At 49.5% G+C, this 22,442-nt stretch overlaps 1 protein-coding gene across 4 annotated transcripts in view; it reads right to left on the reverse strand.

The window, feature by feature from the left end:
• SH3PXD2B (SH3 and PX domains 2B) overlaps positions 1-22,442 on the reverse strand; it is a 125,995-nt gene that overhangs the window by 29,476 nt on the left and 74,077 nt on the right. For 2 of the 4 annotated variants that reach the window (XM_019506416.1, XM_019506415.1), the window contains exons 4-6: positions 18,630-18,721; positions 7,781-7,806; positions 7,061-7,096 (exon numbers count right to left, since the gene is read on the reverse strand). In XM_019506416.1, coding sequence (XP_019361961.1) covers positions 7,061-7,096; positions 7,781-7,806; positions 18,630-18,721 — 154 coding nt within the window. The remainder of the gene's footprint in view (positions 1-7,060; positions 7,097-7,780; positions 7,807-18,629; positions 18,722-22,442) is intronic. The other 2 variants (XM_019506418.1, XM_019506417.1) reach the window with 1 other exon arrangement.

Below are 22,442 nucleotides of genomic sequence, written 5' to 3' on the forward strand. Positions count from 1 at the left end.
GGGGCAGCAGCACCCCCTGCTCCCTTATCTCGCAGCCACCTTCCCCAGCCCTGCCCCACAGCCCTCAAGCCCCACTTACCTCTAGGATCCAGGGGCAAAGGGCATGGCTCCATGGTGGCAGCACTTGCCCACAAAGCCCCCCCACCCTGCATGCAGCTGCCACCACCCCACACTGCTCCGGAGCCGTGCAGCCGGTTGTGGGGCATGCCGCTGCATGCAAGCCCCATTTCACCCGCCAGGCGGGGCAGCATATATGTGCCCCCGCACACAGTGGTTGCCACTGCACTGCTGCCGCCATGCCCTGCTCCACTTGCCCACAAAGCCATTCAGGTGGCCGTGGGATGGTAGTGTAGGGCGCAGTCGCACAGTTGCGGTGGCGGCCTCAGTGTGTGAACCTCCTGTCAGGCCAGCCAGCACGTGTGTGGCCCACAGAGTGGCACCCCTGCCCTCACCCCTTGGCCCTGCTCCTGGGAGTGGGCATGGGGGCACACTCCCCCCCCCTTCTTGATCTACCCCCCCGGCACCTTCCCTTTCCCCCACACACATTTTACCTGCTGGGGTGGGTGTCAGTGTCTGTGGGTCTGGTATGGGGGGCTGTTGTGAGGGGCATCAGAAGGGCTGTTGAGACTGTGAGGGGGAGTGCGGGGCACCAGCAGCACTGTGAGGGGCTGTGGGGGGCCTTTAATTTTTATCATGGATTTTGGGTTTTTAACCAGAGAATTTGCAATTTTTAATCAGAGAAAACTAGGATCCCTGCTGATCACTTCATAACATTGATGACTCGTGTTCATCTTGGTGCCAACAGTGACTCCAAGATCCCTGTGCTGCTGAGAAGGTCCTCCCCCAGCCTGTAAGTGTGCTGGTGATGCCTTCTTTCTAGGTGCAGCACCTCGCATTTGTCCTTATTGAACTGCATCCTATTCTGTTTCGCCCATTTTTCCAACCTGTTCAGATCTGCCTGGATTTGTTCCCTACCCTCTGGTGTGTTAACTTTACCCCATAATTTGGTATCATCTGTGAATTTGGACAGAGTGCTTTCCACACCCTCATCCAAATTAGTAATGAAGACACTGAACAGCACCAGTCCAGGGATCGAGCCTTGTGGGATACCATTGCCCACATCCTTCCAGGTCAATACTGACCCATCCACCACCACTCTCTAGGTGCGACTCCTAAGTCAATTTGTCACCCAATTTGCCATTTTATTGTCTCCTTTCTCCCCTCTAATGCCCCACACGAGTAACAAAAGCTGTTTTTGCTTTCTAGGTCCTCTGGTTTGGGTTATGCACACTAGATGGTCCATGGATCTCTTCCAGCCTTGAATACCTAGGAGTCTATGTATGTCAAGGATATTGAAATGGTAGGTTTCTTTCTGCTCTCATACAGAGAACATGCACTAAGACATTATGCGGAAAACCCCACTCTCTGCTGTCTTCTATTTGTCCCGAGCCTTTCCCATCCCTCCTTTTCAGCTCAGCCAATCATATGGAGTTGCTTTTCAAGCAACAGTCTTAAAGGCTAGGTACAGACATTAAAAAAGCCCGAGGCAGAGTTGATCTTAGTTATGCAGTTTTCTGTAAGTGGCATAGTTTAGATTGGTAGCAAAAAAACACACATTTGCCCTTTGGTTGAGGGGACAAATCTTAGACCAGGTTCCACCATTTTAAAACCGGTCTATGGGTGCCACACCTCTGTTGCATTATGGGTATAGACCAGTTTCAATTACTTATACCAGTAAAAGTGTAATGTCCGTACCTGGCCAAAATGACTCTGCCATGGAAATTCTAGGGTTTGGTTCCTGTTTTGCTTCTGTTGCCCTCCATCATGCAAACTGAAATCAGAACCAGTTCAAGGCAGGCAGCATCTTCTAGCATGCGCTAGTACAGTGGGGCCCTAATCTTGGTTGGTGTATCTAGGTGCTACTTGCAATAGGGAGTCTAATGCTCCTGTTACTTTAAGGGAAAAACCTGTAACAGGTAAGTCCAGGCAGCTGAATAGAGGGTAGCTGTGCAGGAGTAGACACCAGGGAAGCCCTGTTATCCAGGCACAGAACTGGCCCTTAAGGAAGAGGAGAACTCTTGTTGACAGTCAAGGAAACACTGCATAGAGGGAGCTGGCTGCAGAGAGCAGGCAATTAGATACCACAGTAGGCTATGACAAGTGTGGGACCGCTGCAGTAAGGCAGTACAGCAAAGCCTACTCAGGCAACAAGGAAGTAGCTGCAGCTGTACTTGTCAGCTCCCAGGACAAATAGTTGGCAGGTCCTGATGAAGCAGCCCTGCAGGTGGTGCAGAGAGCCACATGACCTGCAGGGGCAGGATTTAGGAAGTATAAAAACCCAGGGCTTGAGACTAGGAGGCCATTTGTCTCTGCAGGCTGCCAGGGGAGGAGCCCTGCCTTGAAGAGGACTTCTCTTCTTGGCCTTAAATTACTTGGTGTAGTTGATGGTGGAGACCTTTCCATTGCACTGCAGGCAGCCCCCTGTGAGAGTCTACTGAAGTTTCCAAATGGGAGGATCTTGGCTATGCAATTTATGGTGACAGGGGATTGCTCTTGGGCTTTTCCTTTAGCCTCCTCCTCCAGCCTTTTGGCTAGGGGCACACAAGACTAGGGGACATTTGAACCCCAAGGCCTCCAGGCTTAGGGTGTGCATGTAGGATCCCTGTCACGGATTTGGGAGTACCTGAAGCCCCAGGATGAAGACTCTGGGAGGCAGGATACTTGCCGGTGGTAGCACCACGCAGACTTTGAATGACTGAGCTTTGATGGAATTAGAAGCTGTCTGGCTGACTTGGCCCAAGACAAGAAATTAAAAAAACAAAACAAACAAACAAAAAAACCCTGAAAAGGGCTTTGTCAGAGAGACTGGCTGGGAGTCATTTGTCTTAAAGACTACAAACCACCAGGGATGGAGCCCTGTACTTAAAAGACCAAAGCCAAGAGACACATTGAAAGCTGCCTGCCATGAAGGCTACAAGTAAGAGGTTACAGGATTAAAGAGGAAGGTTATTTACATAGCCAGATGAAGCAGGACTTATGATATAGCCAGTGTGTTCATCTTTGTGTTGGAGTTGTGACCTGCAGTTTGGGATTGGAATTAATGGAAAGGTCAGGAGTTCCCAGGGGAGCCTAAGAAGCACATGACAGTTGTAGGGGCTGGGCCCCCACCCCTTGAGCAGGCTACCATTAGAGGAAGATGACTAGAGAGGAACAGAGACTTGAGCACAATATCTGAGAAGGGCGGAAGTGGGGTCAAGGGCCCAAAGTCCAAGAGGGGCAAGGAACATAGCCCAAGAAGGGTGAGAACCAGAGAAGCATAGCCTGAGAGGGATGAGAAACAGGGTCTGGGACCCATAGCCCAAGTGTGGTGAAGATTAACAGGGCCGGGGAGACCCTAGCCCCAGAGGGGCCAGGACTGATTAGGAACATAGGAACCTGAGCCCCAGCAGGAGCAGAGATGGACAAAGACAGAGATGCCTGAGTCCAAGGAGAGGCAGAGATGGCTTGAAGGAATAGAGGTCTGAGCCAAGAGGGGCAGAGATTGATATGGACAGGAAGGCCGAGATTAAATGGCTCAGCACCCACTGATGGATGATTAGGAACACCTGCAAGGCTTGGGCATGGCTGTAGGGGAGGCTGAAGCCATGGAATTAGCCCTTAAAGTGATTATTGTGCTGGAGCACAGATGGGCCAGGTGGGGTGCCAGTGGGGGCAAGCTTGAGACCTGTGAAGTTCAGGAGGGACTCGCTCCAGGACAGGGATGGGCAAAATGTGGCCCATGGACTGGATGCAGCCTGCCAGGCCATTCTATCTGGTCCACGGGGCCCCTAAAATTTAGAAAATTAATATTTATCTGCCCCTGGCTGCCTGTCATGTGGCCTTCAATGGCTTGCCAAACCTCAGTAAGCGGCCCTCCACCCGAAATAACTGCCCATCCCTGCTCCAGGACAGGGGCTCACCCCAGGATTTTAGGCCAGATTACTTTTCCACCAATTTAACTGATTACAACAAGGCATGGCAGGAAAGAAGGAAGGAAAGAGACCCCAGGAGCCAGAGTGGGTGCAGGAGCTGTGCAACTACTAGGCGGTGCTATGGCCACTCCTGGGGCCAGTCCTGCTACACTACTATAACACATTCATGTACAATACAATGCAAGAGATGTGGCCAGGATAAGAATTAGTGAAAAATAAAACTAACCACTAACTGTCTTTATCTATATTAATATCTGCTTTAAAAATCCATTAGAGAAATTTAATCATGTGTGTATTATACATAAAACCTGTTAAATGGCAATTTTGTTTGCTGGTTCTCAGACACTGGAAGAGTACTGTAGTGTAATGGGGAGGGTTTATCTGCTTACACATATTTTCTATTGGAATTGAAAGGAAAAAACAAAAACTAGAAACAAAACATCTGAAACAGCCCTGGGGATTTGTAAAAATTATTTTAACGTGAAAGAATAAATGGCCAGATCAGACTTCAGAGTCTTGCTACTTGCCAAGAGCCTTCCCCATCCCCTCTGATGTCTCTGCTGGTGTCTATCCTGATGTCCTACAAGTCACAGGTTATTTGTGCTGTGACCTCCTAGGCATTATGGTTATAACAACAGCAAAACCAATTACCAGTGGGGCTAAGTTCAGTCTCCAACACTCATCAGTGTTTGATGGGACTACTAGAACAACTCTCTCCACTGGGCCTTTTTTGAAAAATCCCTGTTGTTAGACCAAAATTAAGTTTCTTCACCAAGCTGTGTCCAGGGTGATTTGGCACTCCACCAGCAGGCATTTAACCCTGCAACATCTATTTCTATGCCTGACAATCTAGTTTCGAACAATCTAGCATGCATTGCTCCTGTCCAGGGCTCTGGGATGGCTGTACTTTTTAGTTTTCTTCAAGGGCAACTGGCACCTCTTGACCATCATTGGAGAAATAAAATAATGGTTCCTTGGGAAACCTGCTAAACCTATTACAGTGTATCAGCAGTTGTAACTTCCTTAAGGACAATTTGCATTAAAAGTACATTTTGTGTGTCCGTCCTCCCTCCACCCTGGAGTCAGGATCAGCACCATAAGCAGCAGGAGAGGAGGTACAAAAGATGGCACTCAAGAACCACCCCAGAACACAGGAAGTAGCATTCAAGGGGTTGTCAATGGCCCTATACTCGTTCCTTGCAGCTTACAGGCCTTGCTTATACAATTGCCCTACTGATGGGACCACAGAATCACAGGACTGAAAGAGAAGCAAAGCTCCTAATCTACCAAGCTAAAAAGACTGCAGTTCTTGCAAGCAAGGACTCTATCATGGTGCTCTGACTCTGCCCTTGAGGAATTATTATTATTAAACAGACAACCTTCTCCTCTCTCCCATCTACACCAGATATTCCCATTTTTTCTTCCCAGTCTGAGTGGGCTGGGTGCAAGAAAAATAAAGCGGTTTTGATCCCAAGCTACACAAGAGTACCTGACTCTTACTGACTTGGCTCCCAGCTGCTCTCATTCTGTCCTGAAAAAAGGAGTATTGGAGAACTGAGATTTTTTTACCTTAGTTCCTTCAAGAAAGAGCAAGAAGGCGACAAGAATAGCAATGCCTTCCATGAGTCCCCAAGCTATTAGTCTTCATCCACACCAACATGCTCTTCAGTTCCACATTTGCCATTCAAAGAATCATCTGAACCAAGACCACAGCCTTATTATACATCCCCTCCCCCATTCCTCATGGAGTCTGCTCACATCCCATTGATTTGGTGTGGAGAATTATCCAAGGAGTTGTGAACAGCATCTGCAGTTGATAATGGGTCGTTGCATAACTCACAAGGCTGGGTACCGTTTTGAGACATACCTTGCAGAAGTCAAAGACAGAAGAAACCCCATCACCGCAGAGCTTGATTATGAACCTAATTCTATGCTAGAGAAAGCAAAATAATGCCCAGACATGACTTGTTCACAAGGAAAGCAAATCCTGTTTTACCAGGGGCCAAGGTTCTGTCTTCCATGCCTTGGTCGGGCAATTTTTGAGTAGGGAATTTTTACTACTCCTCCATCAATCTGATCCCATTAAATGGAGGCTAGGACATTTTTCATGAAGTACAACAAGCTACAAATGCAACCAGTATGCAGAAAACAAGACTTAAGGAATGATAGATAATAGCCCCAAAGCCCAGAATCAATGGTGGGTACCCGGTGTGAGAGACAGAGAAGCTATCAAGTCTCATGTGGGAGCAGTGTTTTCTGTTCTCCTTAGGCTCTGAAGAAAAGAGGACTCAATCTTCCAGTGTCTTTCTTGTACCCTTCCTCTTCACCTGAAAACTGTTCTCTCTGACAGCGAGGTCCCAGCTCTCAATCCAAAAACTCCACCCTATTCTAGGGGGAACGTTCAGCTAACATTTACATCTTTCCTTTGGATGACCTACTGTCCTTCTCTGTAACCCCCACAATTCAAAATTTGTAAGGTAGCCATGCCTTTGCAACCACAAATTGAAGATTCCCCTTGCCAAATTTCCAGGAACTCCAAGCAAACCCTTAAAACGCTCCCGCAGGCAAGTGGTTTCCACCTCTGTTCCCACGAGGGACGTATCACATTGGCACAGAACTCTGTCCAAAGTTGGGGGACGGGGAGGGGGACAATCGATCAGGAAGCTCTGATAATTCATCCAGTATTGCACAACCCCAGGCCAATTCACTAGGAGCAGGGACTGAATGGCATTTGTAGTCACACATTTGCAGCCCCAGACAGGCTCCCCTTCATCCTTTGCCTGTGACATGCAGGACATGGCTTCCAACCTGCACACTCCATACCGAGGCCCTCAGAACTAGTAGGTAGGCCACCAGTTCAGGCTGACACTCCAGTACCAGCCATATGTCCCCCGAGAGGATAGTCACAAAGTCCAATGCACCTTCTTTCTTCAGCCCCTCCCCCATATCTGCCAGCCAAGAAACTGAGCCCCAGGGCCTGTGATAGCCTCTTGCAAGGAACCCTGATTTCCCCTCACAGGAACAGTGGATGCCACCCAGCAGGAAGGCAAAGCAAGAGCAAGGCCCAAGTGGTGAGCAGCTGTTACTACCTCTCTGAAGGTAAGAAGCCGTTCTCTGGATAAACCCTAATGGAGGAACAAAACGATGGAGAAAGAGAGAGTGAGGGAGGAGGGAAACAAATGTGGAGATGAAGGAGCTTGTAGGAAGGGTTAGATTAATCCGTATTCCTGTGGTCCAGCATAGCTGGAGAGCAACGCACTCCTGCCACTCCCCTTCCCTCCACCAAAATCACCCTGGCATATCCTAAGGCCAAGGGCTGCCAAGGGAAGCAGAAGAGAGCTGCTCTGCTATTGTAAGGCCACCAGAGAATCTCCCCCTCCTCTCCACCCTGCAGTAGTCCCCTGGAGAGCAGGGGAGTTATATTTGTCTTTGGAGGGCCCAATGTACCTTTGGAGGCACGACTGATGAAGCACCCACAGAAAAGCCTAAAACTGGGGTTCCAAGTAGTTCACAATGAAATGTGTGGACGAGCAGTTGGGAAAGCATCCTCCTGTTTATACTGATACCCGGCCCCGCTCTCTCCCTAGACTGAAGCAGCAATGAAATTAGGGATCTCAGGAAAGGAAAGATCCAAGCAAAATGTGCTCACTCCACTTCTGTGACTCTGGAAGAAACTCTGAAGATGTCTAGCAACTGCTCCCCCACCCACTCTCAGTGATGCAACTGCTCAACAGTAGTACCCAAGCTGGTAACGTAAGCTCTTCCCTCCCTCTCCCTGAAATTAGAGAGAAGGAATAAAACGTCCTTACCAGACTTCTTCTTTCCAATGGGTTCCCTGAAACAGACAGAAAAGGCAAAATCATCAGAGGAAGGGAACAAACTGAGCCATCTGTGTTTGGCACAGCAGATCTGCCTAGGCCCTTGGGACAAGGCCCTAATTTCTATTCATGGCTCTGTAACTAACTCACTATGAGACCTTACGGAAGTTGCTTTTCCCACAGGGGACTGGATATGATCAGCCTTCCCCACATGCCAGTCCTCCCACTTTCATGTTTTCAAGTTTTCATTTTATGCGGAAAAGTGCTAGTGTCAGTGGGTCCTCCTCGCCCTCCCTACCTGCCTTGCTTGGAAGCGCCATCCCTGTAAATCTGCAGAAACAGGCCTGAGAACTAGAACTGCTGTGATCAAGGCATCCTGTGTGAACCAGCATGTCAGCAACAACTGCAGGCTTTTAAAACAGAGACAAAGGCTTTTGTAACAAAATGGACGCTGTTGTGAAGACAGGAGGAGAGGGAAGCTGTAAATTCCCTCAGGACATTGAGAGTTTCTCACAGAGAAGGGAGAAGGCAGAAGTGGACTGAGAGAGAATTAGATTTTTTAACTCCAAACCAGAAGACATGTCTCGGTAGCACCCTGGAAGGGTAGAATTGTGCACAGGGGGATGGTACTGCTCTCGGCAGCGATGCAGGAGGATTTGGGGGCTTTGGGGTAGTTCTGAGACACCAGGAGGTTTGTCCCGGAGTTCAAGGAAGGGGCTGGCAGCTTGGGAGTCAGGAGCAGATGGTAACCAGGCCTTTCTGCCCCCCTTCCACCCCTTTAACTCTGCTAAGAAACTTGGGGTTTAGCAGCCTTGGGCCCTTGCACAGCCTCTCTCTGAACAGAATAGGTTCTGGGGCATTTCCGCATTTAAAATAAAAGAATATAATGGAAAAAACAGGGTGCCATGGAAGGCTGTTCCCAGTAAACCGGACAGCCACAGCTGCAAGCAAATCGGTTGTCCTCTTCACAGAAGAGGATGTCTTGCATGTCCCAAAAGCTGCCTTGTACCCAAACCTTGCATCCACCTCAGCTCTTTGGGGTGCAGACTGCAAACATCTGACATCACTCAGCAGCCTTAAAACTTCGCTGCAGCTAAGTGACACTGCGAGACAGGTTGGTTGTAATTAGCTCCCACTTGCTGGTGGGCAAGAACTGCCTTCCCTTCTTTCTAAATCCACAACGCTATCCCTTGTCTCAGTGTAAGATCCAGACCTCAGCATCACTCCTTGTGCCTTAAAAAAGAACTGACACACACATACGGAGCTGCTCTTCTGGCTTCCAAAGACGGCAGCCTCTGCAGGACCAGCACTGGCCTGCAAGGGGGCCTTCCCCAGGCCCGGAGTTTCCAACCGCTGCTGGAAGAACCGCCCCAGCTGGCCCAAGACCTGCTGAGCGTACTGCTGCCAAGCAACCATTTCCTTTGCTTGTGAAGTCTGTTACAAACCAGCTCCTTCTCCATTTGTTCCGAGGCCAAGTAGAGCTGCTGCTCCAGCTCATAACAAAGGCTGGGCTTTGCTAGGTTCTTCTTTCAAGCTTATCAGTGCTAAAAGACGCAATTACTGCAAATATAAAAAGTGGTCTTCCCTGGAGGAATGGGTGATTCAGAGACTCCTGTCTGCTCTGCAGCCTTCAAAGCCTGGCCTGAAAACATGCGTCTCTAATCTGCTAGGAGCATAGTGCTGCGGTCACTGCTCCAGAGGCACCTGCAGGATTTCTCCCTGACCCAGCCCGTCCTGGCTCAGAAGGGGTGCAGAGCTGTAGAAACTCCCCTCAGCCAAACCACTTAGTCCTAAAAGCAAATATCTTCTTTTTATCCCTTCTGGGGCCGGACCCTGAGGCATACCCAGGCCTCACCTCCTGAATATGTACGTGTAATGCCCTTCTTGCCCCTGCCCCACAAATAAAGATGGTGATACAGGAGTCACCAGGACAGCTGGGACAACAACTCTCATGAGTGCTCAGGTGTTGACGTTTCCTGATGTCACCAATTATGGGGAAGTGGGAGCTCTGCTTCTATCCCACAACTGGCAACCAGCCCACAGGGTAGGGTTTGCCTCAGTCTTTCCTCTGCGTCTGTTGTTCTTGCCATCACTGCCACTGCATGGGTCCTTTTGCTCTAGGCAGACGGTGATGAAGAGGGGGAATGAGTCGGTGGCACACATCCTGGGACTGGTGCAGAAGGCAAATGCTCCCTCTTACCCCACAGTCCCCTCCCCACAGCTGCTCGAGAGGGGCTCGCTGCCTCAACACCTCCCTCTGCAAAACTCACAACAGAGGAACACAGTCGCCTTGTCTGTAGCTCTAAGCAGAGGACTGCTTTTCACTCCCAGGGTTTCAGAGCCTGTTTCCAGCCTCTGGAGTCTGCCACACAGAATTGAAAATAAACACTGCAGGAATATATTGGACACAGTGTCCCAGGATCAAGGAAAAGCTGGTGAGTCTTGAGGTTACTGAGCTGTGTGCAGATTGAACACAGTGTTTCCCAGGTTCAGAAAGCAGCCGGGGAACCTCCTGGACTCAGAGCCCAAGGTAGTTGAAGCTGACAAAGAAGGATATAAAAAGCCTGGCTGAAAACGAGGCATTTCATCCAGCTGTCCAATACCTGGCTGCGTCTCAACACCTCGATGTTGATTCTTCCAGCCAGAGAAGGATCCATCGCTGCTCCTTGTCCACCTTACGCCTTTATCTATCACCCCCGGCTGCAGAGATGAGTTCCCCAAGGTCCCCCCAGGACTCTAGGCTCTGCAGACTGGACCATGCTGGAAGGCAGAGCCCTGCACACCACCAGTCTGCCTGCAACCACCAGCTGCCCTGCTACTTGGGAGGCAGCTCAGTTTATTGAGCTCAGTGTAGTGGGGCAGGGGAGATCCAGAACTGCTGTGGTGAATGTACCTCCATCAGCTTTTGCTGGAGGGCAACCAGCACCCCCAGACAGCGAGAGCGCAGAGGAAGAGAACAGCTGCCTTTTCCATTGACATCTGCTAAAGGTATTAATGTAACTCATCCTCCTCTGTCTCCTTTCACTGCCTGGATCTGTCTGGATAAGAAGGGTGAAGGGGGCTGCAATTTCACTTTGTTGCTGGGGTGTCCAGACACGAACACAAAGAGCAGCACCACGTTTGAATATAAGCAGCTTTGGTCCATCACCTCAGAGAGAACAAGAGCTCAGACAAGACAGGAAACAGCAATAAACTTCCTGCAGCAGCCCCTCCATCCCCCGCTGGCTGGGGAAAACCTCGCGGCACAGAGCCTCCTGGAAAACCAGAGATTCTTCTGATCAGCAGAGAGAAGGGAGGTGGGGGCACTGCTGTCCGGTGGGAACCTCATGTAGCCACATCAGAACAATTCCCAGCAGCAGAGATGATTCAACCCAGACACTGGGTCCCTGGCTGCTATTGCAGCTGGGCTGATTAGGGCTAAGTGGGAACCCCATGACAGCAAACTAACCCCTTCCAGCCTGCATGTAGCTTGCAGGTCACCAGTTAGACAGCCCTGTTTGAGTGCACGCTTCCCAAAATAAAAGAGTCTCTGTGCACAAGAGCTGAAATCTGTGCTACAACCTGGGAAGCTCCCCTCATGTTTAACTACAGAAATAGCTCAATTCTGTTCCCAAGTGCAGACTCAGTCTAAACCAAGCCCTCTTCTGACTTCAAGGGCCTGCCTGAAGCATATGAAAAAGACCCCGCACTAGTTATTTCCAACTCACCAGTCTCAAGGATAAGATCCAAATGCAGCATGCTGTCTTTGTGCATAGGAGCAAGGGATGCCTTCCTTCCTCTGAATATCATCCATGGAAGCTCTCCATTTGTTGAAGCAAGGGAGACCTGTAGTTTTGGAGCCAAAGGGTCTAGTCCCAGTTCTAGGTCTACATACCCTTTACTATCAGTAATACCATCTGTCTGCAGCACATGGCATTCATGATAGAAGCCATGGCTTTTCTGGTTACTGGAAGACATAGCTTAGGTGCCCCTGAATACAGTTCACTGGCTTTTAACCAAACTAATAGCATTTACCATGTCAGTGGTGTCTACTGTCCTAATAAGTAAAAAAGGCTATCAAGATAAGTCTTCTCCATAACACACTCCATTTCTACACTGCAGCAGAGCCTGAACTTCCTTCACAAAGGATTATCATCTCCTTCCCCCTCCTGTGTTTCCTGAGTTAAGGCCAAAGACATGATACATAAGCTGCTGCACAAAGCCATGGCAGGACACATGGGGAGGCCTCATGCCTGAGAAAAGCATCCCAACTAGTACCACTTCCAGGAAAGCCAGCAAGCATGCGAAATTCTTGAAAGGAGATGTGCAGCACACATAAGCTATGGTTTGCAGCTGGGATTAATGGAGACAAGGGGGAGGAATAGGTTCCATTCCCTGTAATAGATGTGGAAAGTTGTGCTTGTAGTCCCCTTCTGCAGCCTTGGACTGATCTCAAACATTTCAGCTCCATTTACTGACTGCTGCCAGTGCAGCAGTCTGGAGCAGGCCCTTCCCAGCCCACTGTATAAAATAAAGTGTTGCACATTCAGCTGACATCAGTCCTGACTCTTATTTTGGTCCCATGCTTGTCCTGGCTCTCCACTTCTGATTTATTGGTACTGCTTAGTGCCTGTAGTCCCTGTCAGGCTGGTTGCAGGAAGCAATCAGTTACTGCAGCTATCATTCCAGCCTCCATCCAACCACACGTTGCCAGAGCTTCTATATTAATAGAATAACGAAGTCGCCTGCAGGCGTAACCTCATTAATGGCACAGGCCTTCCTCATCTGCTGAGGCCATGGCTCATTATCATGCACCTTCTATCCTGGGGAGCTGCAGGCTGCACCTATCAATTACAGCACTTTGCTGCTTCCATAGCAGTAGCCTGATTCCATCTGCTAGTCACCTCCCACAGACTCCATCTCCATAGTTTCTCTCAGTCCAGCTCCCCCTGACCCCTGTGTGCGGGAAGAAACTATGGGTATTGCCCCTTTCCCTTAGCTTGTCATCTCTCTGAACCCCAAACAGCAGACCAGCAACAAACCCATAGACACAGATTGACTCTCCTCTGCAACAATCCCACCAAACCAACATTCTCTGGCCAGCCACTGGGTAATGGGGGGAAAAGATGTGGGACATATGTAAGCCCTTGCGTTTGAGGGGTGCCTACAGTTCAGAAAGGAAGAAAGAAAATAATCTCTCTTGTGTGTCACATTTTTGACAAGCCAGTTGCTATTTGGGGGGCATGTCCAACGAGAATGGAGTCTTGGCACTATGCTCAGACACTTTCTTAAAATGGGAACGGGGAAGGCCTGATGAGCAGCTTTATGTTTCAGACATATAACCAAACCTTAGCAAAACACGCCAAGTGGGGTGACATGGTTAAACTGAGTTGTCAGCAAAAAGGAAGGGGAGGGGTCTGCACTGTAACTGGAGCCTACATAGATCTATACAAGCTAGCACTGATCTGGCTAGCTTGGGTACAAAATGGCTGGGCAGTCACAGAAGCATTAGCTTCTGCTGCTCCATGAGTATCCAGGGCTGTGCAGCCAGGACTGGAATCTGTGCTGCTGCAATGTCATCACCATCTGTGCCAGAGTTAGCTGTATTAAAGCTTGTGCAGATACCTCTCTTCATGTCACAGCTATGCCTCCCTATTACTGCATAGTCATGACCAGCCAAAAATCTTCTATGGGCCTAACGTCTGACTCAAACAGCCAAGAACAGCGTCCTCCGGCATCTTTGCACACGGTGACTAAACCTCAGTTGGAAAAAAGCAAGGGATCAATACATGATTAGAGCAAACAACTTGAAGATCAGAATGGCCAACAGCCTACAGCCAAAGCAACCGTCACAATGAATTTTCTGATGGGTATTTTCTCAGCCACGGGGGAGGGAGGCTTATCATTTACATGCAAAGTATGTTCATTATACTTGCAATTTCTCTTCCCACTCCTTGCCCACCCACTTAGCCACTGAGCAGACTACAGGGACCTGAGTTCTCTGGCACTTAGGATACAGGCAAGTAACTGAGACAAACAATGAAAAGCAGACCTTCACCTGACTACCAGACCCCTGATCCAGGGCCCTGATCACTGGTGGCTTGAATTCTGGACGTTCACCCCAGAGACAGGACAGGTCTAAACTGCATCATCTGATCAAAAGGTCCAGGCATGCAGATCCAAAGCTTCTCGCCTCCTCACAGCCCATACACAGAAGAGGCAGGTGCTATGGCTTCAGATTAGAAACAAACAATTCTGTCATATTATCTACAAGGCACACTCCACTCCAGCTGTTATCTCACCTACTAAAGGGACCAAATCATCTCAGGGTCTTTTAAGAATGAACCCGTCTTGACCAGTGCCCCTGAACTGCAGGTTCTGTTTTAAAGTCTCCCTCAGGGTGAGCTACAGGCTTTTAATTTGCACATCATTTCTGTATCAGGAGCATAACTGAGTCTTTTCACACACACCCCCACTCAGAAGTCACATTGAAGAAAGACAGACATGATGTAGGAAGAAAATTTTCTCAAGCACAGCAACACTGTAGAGAAGGAGGTGCTGGGAATGAATCAGCCACAGCTACTAAAATGGATCACAGTCCCTTAAGCATTTCTTCGATCTTATTGGGTTGTGTGAAGACCAAAATGAGAATGGACAGCAAATATGGATGGCCCCTCACTTGCATGTTAGTTGTTTCTAGGAGTAAACAGGAAATTACCAGGACAAATCTGTTCCCCTGCTGCTTCCCCTGGGGTAGCACCAAGGGTTATTTTAACCATCATGCAGAGGAAGTCTTCGTTATAGTTAACCTGGGCTCCTGCCTGTTGGAGCAACTGCCAAGGGCAGTTAGCAGCTGAATGCTGTGACTCAGGGAAAGCCTCCTGCCCAGAACTTCAGATGCCCCCAGCTCCCTTCTGCCACTGGAAACCTCTTTCACAATGAAAAGAAAGAGACTTATCCACACAAAGCAGCTGCCATCCCTGCAGTTCCCTTATTCCCCAACCCAGAGCCCTGCCACAGGTCTGACATCCCAGTGCACGCTGGTAGCAACAATATGATGGCTTGCTTCCTCTAAGGCTAGTTGCAATTGAATTTTTATCCAAAGGCCTGAGAGAAAAAAACTTCCACATCCCATGTGGTGCTCAGTGTGTGGTGGGTTTCTTCTTTCCTGCCATGTGCATTCTTCTGTCCCTGCAGAAGCTTTGCCTTCCTCCAACCAGACCTAACTAGTGCCTCAAGACCTACAGTTACAACCACGGTGCCTTCAAATCACTCAGTTGGGTGGAATCCTATATGAAATGACTTTGGCTGGTCTCAGCCCAACCCCTAGAGGACAGGTGCCTACACCGTAAAAGCCATCAGTCACAATGGCCTGTGGGGAAGCAAAGAGCTCAGTGCGTGGCAGGGACTGACATGGCCTCTGACCCTCTGAAGTGGTCCCAGCAGGGTATGGAGAACACATACTAAGTGCACAGGCATGTGCAAATGACTCAAACTCTTTAACTCCTCCTTGCTCTCCCCCCCACAAAAAAAAAAAGAAAAAGAAAAAGAAAAAGAAAAAAAAAAGTCAGAGCTGCACCAGGTTCCTGCCTCATTCAGTTGATACTAATGTGGGGGGAGTGCTTATCAGAGGTAGTCTCTACATTGAGCTCCTTGCCTCTGCATTTAGTTTTTTACTTTCTTTCCTGTCAGCAGTGGGATGGTGTAAGCAAACCGTCCTACCCGTGGATTAAGAAAGATCCAGAATACACCACGGTTAAAGCTGGCAAGCACCAGAAGTCCAGCAACAACAGTGCTCTCATCACTGATCCTGTTGCTGGAGGGGGGGGGATCAGCAGTATTAGCGGAGGAAGGCCAAGTGTAGGAAAAGGTCTCAAAAGAATCCAGGAGGAACTCCTGAACAAGGAGAACCGACTCACCCAAGGCCATATAAAGAATAGCTCAAACTACAGGAGGTACCAACAAATGGAGAGCTGGCCCCAAGTGACCACGCCACCTCTTTCCATCCCCTAATGCTGCTCTCTCCAGGGATTTTCTTCATAAACCGTGCTAGAAGAGAGTTCCATGGCCTTCAGTGGAATTATTCCTCCTGACACCATCTTGACCAACTTGACTTCAGGCCTCTGGGTGATATCAAGCAGGACCATCTCTATCTCTAATCTACATCCAGGAAGGTAGGATGCACATACAGCCCTAAAGACCCCACTGCATCTCCCCTTACCAAGGACAAGGCCCTGCTTCCACTGCAGTTAACATGAACTTTGCACACTGTTTAAAAGGGAGCAGAGGCTGGCACTGAGCCTTCAGTAAGAGTAGAAGGGGTGGGAGCGTCTCTGCTGACCAGAGAAAAAATGGAGAGGGGCAAGAAATCAGTGGGTCACTGATGCCACCAGAACGGCCGCTTTGCTTGGCATAGAGGATGCTGACCAATCCTTTTTCCTTTCCCTCAGCCGCCACAGCATAAAAAGTCACTGTCTTATTTCTTTCATGGCCTGGCTCCCTTTCAACTTCCCATATTTATCTCCTTTATGAATGATGACATCCTGCCAGTCCCCAGACACACCACTGCATCTGATCAGCCCCAGCCGTCTATCATCATTTTCACATCCCTATTGGTGATTTGGCAGCATATCAGCATAGAGCTGGGGAAATGGCTCCCACCAATCTTGCCAGAGGAGAGCGTCAAGGACTTTTATTAATTAACATTTTGAATTGTAGCTAATAAATACCTTGGGAGCATTCAGGCTGGGATGTGAAATACAACAGAGATGTCCTTGAGACACCACAGCAGCTCACTGCTGGAGGCAAATGGACACAAGTCCTCTGTTAAGTGGTTTCTACTACTGTAAACTGCCCCTCCTGCTACCAAGAGGACAGCACATGGGGAAAATGAAAGCAAGCTCATTCCACTATCAGACTGAACTGCAGGTAGCTGGCAGTAGCTAATCTGGCAAGAGCCACCATGGCCAAACATTTACAAATGCAAGAAAAACAATTGCAGGGTTCTCCTCATGTGAGCAGGGACACAGACTAGTGCAGAGAGACGTGCACATCAAGTGTGCGGGAGAGGCCCTCCAAAGGGCCCCCAGGATGGAAGCACACAGCTTTGTTTATACTGTGTGTGCCTTTGGGCTGGTGCCTGTGTGTTTTCCGTTCTGTTTAGCTCTCACCTGAGCACAAGGCAGGTACAAAACTTGGGGCAACAGGGAACTCCTTACACATCAGGCCTGCAAGAAGCAATATGTGCAAATCAGCATCACCTGGGGGTGCTACCCTGGGAAGCAAATCCCATTTTGGGGAAGCATCACTCTCAGATGCTTTACTTTGTCCTGGGGTTGAATTTGCCTCTCGTTCCTGTGACACTCTCCATCCTGCCTGACTCCATACCCTGTACTGTGTCCATATGTTTAAGGATACAGTGTGCAGTATGCAGTAAGGAAGCAGACTGTGGTGGGTAACTGAACACAGAGAATGATCCCTAACCCCTGAAGTCAGCATCTGTGAGCAGATCTCAGCAACAGAATCACTGCATGGACCTGACCCATACAATATCCAGAAAATACAGCACATAACCCAGACTTCACTTACAAGCTACTCCCCTCCCCAACCTTCTGTACTACTTGGAACTGGGATGTCACAAAGCACTAGCAGACTCCAGGGGCTTTTTCTATACAAGATACTGCCTGTGCAAGTCACAAAACTCTCCTTAAGCCTCTCCCTCCCTCCTGTGCCACTGCATTAGCTGATGGATGACCTAAGGGGTCACAGGTTAACTGGAGAACAATAGCTTGGGCAGGATGAATGGGAATGCCAGGTGACAGCATGCTATTAGTTAATGGACTCAGGGGCCCTCGGACCAATCTAATCTAGTGACTGCTGGCTAGGAGTGGAAGGATGACAGGCCAAGAAAATAAATACAGAGGTCAAGGAGAAAAAAATATTAAGTGAGTAAAATCTAAAGTCTGGGGAGAGGATACAAATGGAACAAGGATAATGCTTAGCCAGAGACATAAGAGACTCAATGTTCCTTCTTAGAGAAAAACAAAATCCTTTTATCTTCCTCTTCCCCCCATAAAAAAACATGTCAAAATCAATTTATTGCCTTCTCTTGTGCAATCAATCAATCCTCTTCCATTGCTCAACCTGAGGTAGAGGCGCATACATGGACACACACTTGGGCAGACAAGAGACAGCAGCAGAGAAGCTGAAGCTGACTGGTGGTTGTATTTATACTCTCAGAGATTAACAGGGGACAGATGGCTCATGGCCAAAGCAGCTCATAGTCACAAGATTGTAACCACACAGGGTTGCGTAAGGCACACAAAAGATCTTGCAAAAGTTCCCTGTTTTGAATGGAAAGCAAGAGTCAGGACTGTTTGGATGCCTCAGGGAACTGGCAAAGGAAAAGAGTCCTCCACTCTAATCAGAAGTTTGTTAGTAACTGGAGGTTATTCCCCTCTTGGTTGTTTCTACATGAAACGACTTTGGGTTTCCCCACATGACCGTGCGTCAGAACTCAGCATGTCTGACGAGTTCAGTGGGGAGGCCCAGGATTCAGCAAGGTGCAGCAGAAAACACTCCCATCTCACTGCTACTGGCAGACACTCCAGGAGGCAAGGCACACTGGTCAGTGCAAAGGAAGATTTCACAGCCCTCTTCCCCTTCCCAGGGATGTCAATATAGCCCTTTTCAACAGATCTATATGAACATGCAGCTGAGGGACTCATAAATGAATTTCAGGGCCTCTTCTGAAGACCACAATTCTCACGGAGGTGTATGTTTTATCTGGTGACAATCTATGCCTGCAACACTATTAACAGTTCGCAGAAGCAGCCTCACTGGCTCCTTACAACCAACTTACTCTTTAGGGGGATTCAGGTCTTCAGGTCTTGTCTCGAAGAATTGAAGAACCTCCTCACACTGAGAGATGTAGGGTGGCAACTGGATCAGGGCCTGCAAATGAAATGGAGGCACTGATAACACCGAGCTAGAGTACCTGAGTCAGAAAGAGCGCCTAGGTCAGCTTCAGCATGCACGGCGAGGAACTACATCATGGTCCAGAAAAGCTTGCCACATACTGCCCGTAACAGTAGGAAGGCAGCTTGAAGAACCAGACACTGAGTGCACAGTGCCCTGTGGAGGGTTGTGATGTACCAAAACAGTGTAAGCCATTTCCAGCCCAAGGGAAGTCCTACTGTATCTGTAGGTAGGACTAAGAAATGCAAAGGGAAAGAAATGGTTGTTGACCTGCCACCCAAGTTAAATGCACCATCTTAATCCTTTACTCCCACATTAGCTGGGGTATATTCAACCTCCTTGCAAGAGCCCAAGTGATTCTCACAACCACTTCCCCAGAGCTGATTTCCTTCCAGATAGGGCAGGGGTGGGCAAAATATGGCTTGCGGGCCAGATCCATCCCGCCAAGCACTTTTATCCAGCCCAGAGTGCCCATCAACAAATTGTGCCCCACACAGCCCTTCTGCCCACAACGGTGGGGGTGAGGCACCCACATGTACACACAGCCCCAAACATACCCTCTTGCACCTTGCTCCCACCTTCATGGGCAGAAGGACCCAGCCTAGCCAGCAGCAGTCTCCAGGGACCTGCTTTGAGCAGCTGATAGGGAAGTGGTGGGGGCGGGGGCTGAGCTGCAGCTGGGTGGGGAGCGTGGAGTGTGGGGCTGGGGCTGGCAGTAGTGTGGAGCCTCTGCTCAAGGGGGTGTTGGCAGTGCAGAGCTCAGCTGGGCAGTGTGTGGGTGTAAGGGAGGGTGGCAGGGTGGTGAACCCCTAGGGATCCCCCCACACCGCCCCCATGGAGCACAGCCCTGGGAGGCAGTGGCAGCAGCAAGAGCAGCAGGCAGGGCGCCCAGGGCACAGGTGCCTGGAGGGGCACGGCTCCAGCCTGCACAGCACATCACAGTGAGGCGTGCAGCCTCTACCAGGCTGCCTGTATCGCCAGCGCACTCTGCCACTCACGCACATCCCCTGCAGTCACTGGGCAGGGGTGGAAAGCCACAGGTGCTAGAGCTGGATGTCTTCCCTGCCAGGGCTGTGCAGGAGGGAAGGAAGCCCCAGGTACCTTTCCCTGGGGGGTGGGGAAGGCAGCTGGCTTCAGCACGTGGGGCTTCCCTGCTTTGGCCGGCGAGTGCAGGGACTGCGCGCGAGTGTGGAGAGCACCAGTGATACAGACGGCCCAAAGGAGGATGTGCCCCTCATCGCAATATGCAGCACTGGCCAGAGCCATGCCCTGCTGGGCACCTGTGCCCTGAATGCCCCACCTACTGCTGCTGCCACTGCCACCACCTGCCAGGGCTGCATGGTGTGGGGAGGAACTGGGGGAGGGTCCCCAAACTCCCCACCCTCCCTCATACCCCATAAATCCTACACACATCCACACCCTGCTCCCACAGCCCTCCAACATACCCCAAACCCCCTCACAAATCCCTCCCACAAATACCCCCACACCCCACCATACACACACACCGCACACATAGGAACAATCCACCCCCCCATACACACACATATCCACACCCCACCACACCCACCATACACCCCCACAATATACAAGACTAAGAATTTTTAAGACTAGGTATTTTTGAGTTATTATGCAATCATCCCTATATACAATACACAAACACAAATCATGACAAAAATATTTTTCATAATAAAATTAAACTATGTTCTAGTAGGTGTTTGACTCAGTGTATGATTTGGTTTTTTTCTGGTTCTAAGATGACCCCCGCACCCTGGGAGTATTTCCAGGGGGCAAGGAGAGGGACTTCTGCCAAGGTGGCGACAAGGGGGTGGAGCAACTGTCAAGGCATGTGGCCCTCAACAGCACACCAAAACTCATTAAGCAGCCCTCTGCCCAAAATAATTGCCCACCCCTGAGATGCGGCCTGACTCATTGACTTGCTGAAGTTTTTCTCAATCACAAAGTGCGGTGAACCATAGCCCCTTTCCCCACAGAACAAGCAGCCCTTGTCAGGGCCCTATTCTGTCAGGGCAGTAGAGTCTGGCTTCTTGATGCTGCTGGCCAGGTCCAGGACATGGGGACTCTTGGGACCATGAGAGCTTCAGACATCATGAAGAGCCCTTTGTTCTCTCTGTTGGGGAACTGCTATCCAGGAAGGGAGCCTCTTATTATGGGACAAATTATGGGACTCCTTTTTCAAGACAACAGCTGCAGAGCTTTATTAATGCCATCATCAGACAACCACCTTGGACCACGAGTTAATGTGCTGACCCTCACCTTTTCCCTGGCCACAAGAGAGACTCAGATAGCAAGACTAGCCTTAAAGGTAGGACTCAATGGATGAGAGCCAGAATGTGCCAGCAATGATGCCGTAATGTCTGCAGAAGCTGGAGGGGACGGTGCCAAGCACACCGATGTTTTCTTCAAGCCAGAGCCATCATTTCCCTTGCTGACTGTCCCACTGTTTCAGACTGGAGCAGAGGCAGGCAGGCCAGGTGAGAGCTCTATAGCCTATCTCTGAGTGAAGGGAAAAACAGGCAGCCCCCTGATGTACACAGAGCTGTGGTTTGTGTTCATTGGTCTTTTGGGCACTTTTAGGAAAAAAGTTGTTATGCTGTCAAAGGAGGAAGAGGGCTCACCCTTCAGCCCATTTGCCTCCTGTAGAGAAGGGCAGCTGACAGGCATCCTTTAGCCTCCCAGCCACACTTCACCCTCAGCTCCACCCACTATACAATGGCCTTGAGGCAGGAACACAGGGAAACCCATGAAAAAAACCTCACCCTTCATCAGAGCCCCGTGCAAGCAAGTCCCCAGATATCAGATCTGAGTCTGCAGTGTCTGTGTACCTGTTCCAAGAGTGGAACGGTCATTCAAAGACATTGACCACCAATGCAGCAAGGGTAAACCAGAGGTCTGACAAGAAGTCAAGGCAACATGCAGGCCATCACGAAAAACGGGAAAGCCTGCCCATTCCAGAGATTATGGGGCAGGCACGGGCAACTGACAGAGCAGGTTTCTCACTGATGCCATTGCCACCTAGGCACAGTCCACAGGTATCCAATGTCTGGGGCTTCTGTTAAATTTCCAACCAGGGCCTCGAGAACTTTCCGTCCCGAGAGCACTGCAGATGTCAATGGAAAAAGCAGCCCGCCCTTGATGGACACAAGCTAAGGGTCAGTTTCTGGTGGTTGGTGAACAATGCTGACATGGGGGATGCTGACAGAAGAGGTTGGGAGTGCTGCTAAAGGCAAGGCATCCAGTCTCACAACTCAGCCTCCACCTCATCCTTGACAACAAGAGGCTCCCAGGAGAACTCCATCCAGCCCCAACTGGCAATGGCAGAGATACAGCAAGGATCCTACAGAGAAAGGCTATTCATAAAAGCCAGATGGGAAAGGTCCATTTTGCTGGTGATCCATTGGTCCGACACCAATACAGGATTATTCACCACAGGGGATTTTCTAGAACTGCGTCCAATCTAGTTTTAAAAGCAACGGGATTTGGCAGAGAACTTCAGTCGCCACTTTTTTTACCTAATATTCACCCAACATTTTCTCTCTCAAATTTGCCAGTGCTAGAAAGGACCTATTACCAAGCTGAAGGATGGGAGAAAAAAACTGAGAAAAACTGTTTTTAAATATGAACTCAGAAGTCAGGTTGACCTGACTCCCAATAATTTTAGCTGCTCTTCAAGGAAGCT

This window comes from Gavialis gangeticus, unplaced genomic scaffold (assembly GCF_001723915.1).
Source record: "Gavialis gangeticus isolate Ggan-Ray unplaced genomic scaffold, GavGan_comp1, whole genome shotgun sequence".
Classification (NCBI taxonomy): Eukaryota; Metazoa; Chordata; order Crocodylia; family Gavialidae; genus Gavialis; species Gavialis gangeticus.